The sequence below is a fragment of the Hevea brasiliensis genome, chromosome 12 (genome assembly GCF_030052815.1).
Source record: "Hevea brasiliensis isolate MT/VB/25A 57/8 chromosome 12, ASM3005281v1, whole genome shotgun sequence".
In the NCBI taxonomy this organism is placed as follows: Eukaryota; Viridiplantae; Streptophyta; class Magnoliopsida; order Malpighiales; family Euphorbiaceae; genus Hevea; species Hevea brasiliensis.
In genome coordinates this window covers 5,802,467-5,809,542 of record NC_079504.1, presented here as the reverse complement: position 1 = coordinate 5,809,542, position 7,076 = coordinate 5,802,467, and the positions used below count along the sequence as shown (strand labels likewise).

Genomic DNA, 7,076 nt, shown 5'->3' with positions numbered 1-7,076 from the left:
AAAAATAAAAATAAAAAGAAGTATTACGCAATAATTTTTTAAACATTTATATTAATTTACGAAACAAACTCTCGTCAAAATTTTTTTTTTAAGCTTAGCTTGTATGTGTATATATATATATATATATATATATATATATATTCCCAGTAATCAATTATTGGATTTTAAAAGGACTCCTAGATGGCGTATTTTTATATAAAATTAAAATTTAGAATTATTTCATTAATTTTTTTTTTTTTAATGGCTAGCTCGTCGTTCCTTTGCTCCGACGAAAGCGTATTCCTTCTTGGAAGGCGCGTACTGGAATAGTGTTTCCATCGATCTTCTATTATAAATTTCTTTGCCTCGAAACAGTTTACCACACACAAAACATTGATCTCCTCCTTGTTCAAACTCAGTCTGCACAGCAGCCTTCTATTGTCGCTAATTATCATGGCTTCTACTTCTTTATCAACCCCTCCTCGCAATTATGGGTATGATGCCTTTATTAATTTCAGAGGCAAAGATATTCGAAGGACTTTTCTCTCTCATCTCATAGGTGCTTTGCGGCGAAAACATATCAATGCCTTTAAGGATGAAAACCTTCGTAAAGGAGAAAAGATCACACCAAGACTCTTGCAAATAATCGAAGAATCAAGAGTCTCAATAGTTATTTTCTCTACAAATTATGCAGATTCTTCATGGTGTTTAGATGAGCTAGTGAAGATACTTCAATGCTATGAAAATTTAAAACAAATAGTCAAACCACTTTTTTTCAAAGTAAATACAAATGATGTTCAAGACCTGACAGGAAAATTTGGGAAGGCATTTAGTAAGCTTAGAGGAGAACTCAAGGTGCCCGAGTGGACGCATGCTTTGATGGAAGTAAGCCAATTCGCCGCTTGGGAGTCAAAAAAATTTCAGTAAGTTATTTACCTTTTTAGATACTCTTTCCTGTAGTTTTTCTTTCCCACATGTAATTAATTTATATACGCATGCCTTTTTCCCTTTCTACTAGAATATATGTGTATATATATATATATTATTGTATTTATTTTTTAATTTATCAATTGCCTCTTGTGGCAAATCTACAATACAAATGATGTGCACAGTGCACTTTGCTGCATTCCCAGAAAAATAAGAATTGTATGGCAAAAATTGGGGCATGACACAAATTAATGTTTAGCTAAAATTGAAAATGCATCACTTAATTGTTCGATTCTTTGCAAATCAAAATTCTAAGATCAATCTTAATACATAACATAAATCCAAGATATAGGTAGTGCCAATATCAATATTAAGATAGGTATCTTATTTCTAATATATATTGACTGTACAATATTTACTCAGAAGTGTGACTTATTAGCATTTCTTCTTCACATGCAATCAGATCTGAGCTCCAATTAGTTGAGAAAATAGCCAATGATGTTTTGGAGGAATTAGTTCGGTTCTCTTCAAGTGACTATGAGGATGATAATTTAGTTGGAATTGATTCACATGTGGAGAAAGTGAAATCATTGTTATCTATTGGATCAGAAAATGATAAACGAGTTATAGGAATTTGGGGAATGGGAGGTATTGGCAAGGCAACTATTGCTCATGCAGTATACAGTGAAATCAAGGATAAATTTGATGGTCATTACTTTGTTCATAATGTCAATGAACAGTTAATGAACAAAGCACATCATGTTTTGCGAGATGAAATCATTGGTCAATTGTTAGAAGAAACAAATATGCCTACAATTCATGTACCTGCTTCCACTAAAAGAAAACTTGAAGGTAAAAAGGTACTCGTTGTTTTTGATGATTTGGATAATCTAATCCATTTCAATTTTTTAGCTGAAAACTGTACTTTGTATAACGTGGGAAGTAGAATCATTGTAACCTGCAGAGATAGGCGAATACTAAGAATTGTTTGCCGGAGGGAGCATATATATAAGGTTCAAAACTTAAACGATCAAGATGCTCTCAATCTCTTTAGCTTATATGCCTTCAAACAAAATCATCCCAAAAAAGGATATGGGAAGCTAGCACAGAAGGCAATAACCTATGCCGAAGGCAATCCTTTGGTTCTTAGAGTTTTAGGCTCTAATATGCATGGTATGAGGAAAAAAGAATGGAAAAGTGAGTTGGAAAAATTGAAAGAAATTCCTGATGGGGATATTTTAAGAGTTCTGAGAATAAGTTATGATAAACTATATCGCAATCAAAAAAACATATTTCTTGATATTGCGTGTATCTTTAAAGGGAATCTTAAAGATATGGTTGAGAGCATATTAGATGATGATGGTTCCTTTGTAGGAAATGCAATAAGACGTCTAATAGATACATCTCTCATAACCATAACCTCTCCATTCGGCATTTAAAAGTATATTAGTATGCATGACTTGCTACAACAAATGGGTCAGGAGATTGTTGTTGAGGAAAGCAAAAAGCCTGAAACTCGCAGAAATTTGTGGAAATACGAAGATATTCGCGATGTATTGACAATAAATTCGGTAAGGACAAATTTGTCCAATTTCTTATTTCATTTCTCATATATTTGAGTTCTGTAAGAATTGCAGCTCTCACGTATGGAATTAAGTGATATATACTCAGTTATCTTTTGTTGTTATTTTATTAGGGAACAGAAAATATTGAAGGCATATTACTTAACATGTTTGAGAAGAATGATTTGGTGATAAGTTCCAAGGCATTCAAGAATATGCGCAATCTGAGATTCCTCAAAATTTGCTATTATCTTCCATCAGAAAAAGAAGATTTTATCCATTATCCTTCCCATGGAGGTCAGGTGCTTCTTCCTCGCGGCCTTAAGTGTCTTACAGAAAAGCTGAGATACCTTAAGTGGGAAAAATACCCTTCGACATCATTGCCACAAAATTTTTGTCCGAAGAATTTGGTAGAACTTCGCTTGAGTGACAGTAACCTCACAGAACTTTGGGATGGAGATAAGGTACAATTATTGTGCTAATTTATAAGTTTTAGCTATATTTTGCAAAGTTAATTTGCACCTTCTAATTTATCGATATTTTCTATTGCATTACAACTTCTTGAAAATTTAAAATTAATGAACCTCATCAGTGACTCTAAGCTCCTAATCAGGATTCCAGACTTGTCTAGTACTGCCCCAAATCTCGAGTCTCTATATTTTAGGAACTGTGTAAGTTTGGTTGAGATTTCATCTCTTCAAAATCTTAGCAAGCTTACTGAACTACAGTTAGAGGGGTGTTGCAAGGTCACAGATTGTCCAGAGATTCCTTGTAATATAAGGAAATTAAGTTTAGATGAAACTAGAATAGAACAACTGCCCCATCATTTGAGCATCTGTCTCAACTTTCGAATTTATCCTTGATACGATGTACAAGACTCGCGAGTCTTCCAAACAGCATTGGCAAATTGGAAGGACTTCGAGCACTTAATCTCGATGGATGTAGAAGACTCGCGAGTATTCCCCAGAGTTTTGAGCTATTAGTGTTGGAAGAGTTATGTTTAGCTAGAAACAATTTCGAGAGCATACCTGTAACAATCGAACAATTTTATACGACAGAGCTTGATTTTAGTGGTTGCATGAGACTTAAAAGTTTACCAGAGCTTCCATCATGGTTAAAATACTTGAATGCATCAGATTGCACCTCTCTGGAATCTGCATCAACTTCCTTCCTTTTCGCACATGACAGTGAAGATGAAGATGAAGGTGGCAAACTTCTTTTGTTTCGTAATTGCATCAATTTGGATAAGAAAGTATTGGAGGACGTTTTTGAAGCACATCTGTTGGTTCGGGAAGTTAAATTATGCATGGCAGGAGATAAATTGCCGCAAAAGATGAGCCATAAGAACAAGAAAGGATCCTCGCTTTTATTCGAACTTGATCTCCATCACTTATTTGCTTTCTCTTTTTGTGTTGTTTTTGATCCCATAAATTATTTTTTTGATCTTCAGAAGGGCATTAAATGTAGAGTGGATTTGGTAGAAGAATCTGGACGTAGGCGTAACCATGATTTCGTTTTCCACTCTGTTGATTAAGAGCGTTTCATTTATGATGAGCATGGGATGGAATTTGTGTATTCATCAAAACACGTGTTGCTTTGGTTCAGTAATCATAATTTCGAATCTGTTGAGGAAAAGTGTTTAGTTGAGGCCTCATTTCACTTCTCCAGTGGTGATGACGAAGGGATAATTAAGTGTGGAGTCCATCCTATATATCAACATGAGGATGGCGAGGAAGGCGAACAAATTGAGGGGGATGAGGACCAAATGGAGAAGATTGAGGAACAAAATGAGGAGGCTAAAGAACTGATTGAGGAGGATAAGGACCAAATTGAGGTTCAAATTAAGGAGATTGAGGACCAATTAAGGAGCATGAGTAAAAAATTAAGGGCGATAAGAACCGAAATGAGGAGGACGAGGACCAAAATTGAGGAGGATGAAGACCAAAATGACTTTTCGAATCATGAGAACAGGAAAAGGAAGAGGAACCAAACCTTCCCTACCGAATTATAAATCTCTGACCACCTCTTCCTTGTTGCCTATCACAACAGGTAATTCTATTTCTTATTTGCTCTTTTAGCATTCTTACTTCGTATTTGCTTCTTAACTGCTCCAAGGTTCTTTAATTAAAAAAAAATAAAAAAAAAAACCTGCTCGAAGGTTACATGACATAATCTGCTGCTCCATATTCTACTTATAAAGCCTAAATTTTGCCAAATTGGACCTGAATTTCTTCCAATTACTCTGTTTGTATTGATGGGTATTTATTGCTTGACCAACATATTTGATGTATTCCATATATTATGTGGATATTATCCTTTCATTTATTGATTTTCATTCTATTTTTGTAAAATTATAATATTTCTGCTGCATTTAGAACTATTCCTTTTAAACAAAAAAAGGTAGCAGTTAGATTCACTCAAGTGTCTTAAGTATGTAATAGTGGTTAATTGCCATTACATGCCTGGTACCCTAACAAGCAGGACAATGTTCATTCTCAATCTACATATTTAATTTTCATAGAAGAAGTACATGCATTTTGACCTTCTTGAAGAATTAGCTTTTGTGAAATTCCCAAACCAATACCAATTCAGAAGTTGGCCATTTTCTCATTTTTCTCATTTCTAAGCATGTAGTTAATTTTCATTTTATTTTAAAGATGAGCTTCTTACAGATGGATACAATTTCCTGCTACAGGAGGATACAAATTCAAGCTTGAATAATTGCATATATCGATATCATGGTTCAATAATAAGCATTGAAAATTTTGATGCTCTCATTCTGGAGAAAGAACTCAATCTCACACTTGGATCTAGTGCACTTGTTGGCTGCACCAGGTAATGGCTTGTTGGGTTGTTTTGAACCTTGAAATTAGGTCTGGCTTGTTGGACTGCTTAGGTTGACACCATTGTTGTGTTTCTATCTTGCAATTTTAGGGGTTTTTCAACCAGCAGTGTTGGCATAGGAAATGTTTAGTATAGTATGGGTGTATGGGGTGTGACCTGTTGGTCACAGGCAGCATGATATAGGAATTGTTTAGTATAGGTTGGGTGTATGTATGGGGTGTGACCTATTGGTCGCGGGTAGCGCACCATCTGCTGGTTTTTCCCCTGGACGTCTCTAATTAACATATTACACGTTAATAACTTTGAACTTCTTCCTCTGTTAACACTTTTTTCATTCTCTCTTCTATGGATTCATCTCTTCGTTGTCTCTATGAAATATTTATTTGGCATTACTGGCAATGAATATCTTTCTTTCTTTGCCAGATGATATGTATCTTAGAATAACAATTTTGCATATTTCAAATGGTAAATTATATGACAATTTATATTTTCTGCTAACATAAAATATAATTTTTTGATGCTAAGTTTGAACTTGAGATTTTATCATGCATATGGCAGGGCTTTTTTAAAAAAAAAATTGTTACAGCATGTCGGTTCTATCATGAAGGAATTTTAGGTTTTGTAGAAAGAGATGTAAAAAGAGATGATTCTCATTGATTTCAATTAATCTGTACATGGGTATTTATATACAATTGATTCCTATAATTGTGTTATACTAATTAGGAAGAAATCTTAAATAAGAAATCCTAAATAGGAATACAGAATACAAAATATACACAGAAATAATATAATGATTGACTTTCCATAACACTCCCCCTCAAGTTGGGCATGAGCATAGATGTTAATCATGCCCAACTTGTTACAAATGTAATCAATCCTAGCTCCATTCAGAGCTTTTGTGAAAATATCTCCTAACTGCTCTCCAGTTTTGATATGTCCTGTTGAGATGATCTGTTGTTGAATCTTTTCACGAACAAAGTGACAATCAATCTCAATATGTTTGGTCCGCTCATGAAATACCGGATTAGAAGCAATATGGAGAGCAGCTTGATTATCACACCACAATTTCGCAGGTTGGGGGGTCTTAAAACCTGTCTCATCTAGTAATTGAAATATCCACATTACCTCACATACTGATTGTGCCATGGCTCTGTATTCGGATTCAGCACTAGATCGAGAAACTATACTCTGCTTCTTGCTTTTCCAAGACACCAAATTTCCTCCAACAAAAACGCAATATCCAGTAGTTGACCTCCTATCAACCTTAGATCCAGCCCAGTCGGCATCTGAAAAACATTCAATATTCAAATGCCCATGATTACCATATAACAAACCTCTTCCTGGAGCTCCCTTCAGATAGCACAAGATTTGTCCCAAGGCTTCCCAATGAGCAACAGTTGGGGAAGACATAAACTGACTTACCATACTAACGGCATAAGCAATATCAGGACGAGTGACAGTAAGGTAGTTCAATTTTCCTACCAATCTCCTGTATCTCTCTGGATCTTCAAACAACTCACTATCCCACAACTACTTGATTGTAAATTTGGAGTCATTGGTGCACTACAAGGCTTAGCACCTAATTTTCCTGTCTCTGTCAATAGATCGATGACATATTTTCTTTGAGACAAGAAAATACCCTTCTTACTTCTCATAACTTCAATACCCAAAAAATACTTTAATAATCCCAAGTCTTTGGTCTGAAACTGGGTTTGGAGGAAGGTTTTAAAAGATGAAATACCTGCAGAGTCACTCCTAGTGATG

At 34.9% G+C, this 7,076-nt stretch overlaps 1 protein-coding gene across 3 annotated transcripts; it reads left to right on the top strand.

The window, feature by feature from the left end:
- The first annotated feature begins 328 nt into the window (after nucleotides 1–328).
- LOC110669774 (disease resistance protein RLM3-like) lies at nucleotides 329–5,621 on the top strand. Of its 3 annotated transcripts, none has more exons than XR_009141933.1 (4): nucleotides 915–2,477; nucleotides 2,603–2,932; nucleotides 3,082–4,517; nucleotides 5,164–5,621. XR_009141933.1 is itself a non-coding variant. In XM_021831544.2 (4 exons), the coding sequence occupies exons 1-3, from the start codon at nucleotides 2,358–2,360 to the stop codon at nucleotides 4,000–4,002; spliced, it is 534 nt and encodes a 177-aa protein (XP_021687236.1). In that variant the 5' UTR covers nucleotides 915–2,357; the 3' UTR covers nucleotides 4,003–4,517; nucleotides 5,164–5,621. The 3 variants fall into 3 exon arrangements, 2 of the variants coding, with proteins under 2 accessions (XP_021687237.1, XP_021687236.1); XM_021831544.2 differs by having other exon boundaries at nucleotides 3,919–4,517; XM_021831545.2 differs by lacking the exons at nucleotides 915–2,477; nucleotides 2,603–2,932; nucleotides 3,082–4,517 and adding an exon at nucleotides 329–902.
- The last annotated feature ends 1,455 nt before the right edge of the window (nucleotides 5,622–7,076 follow it).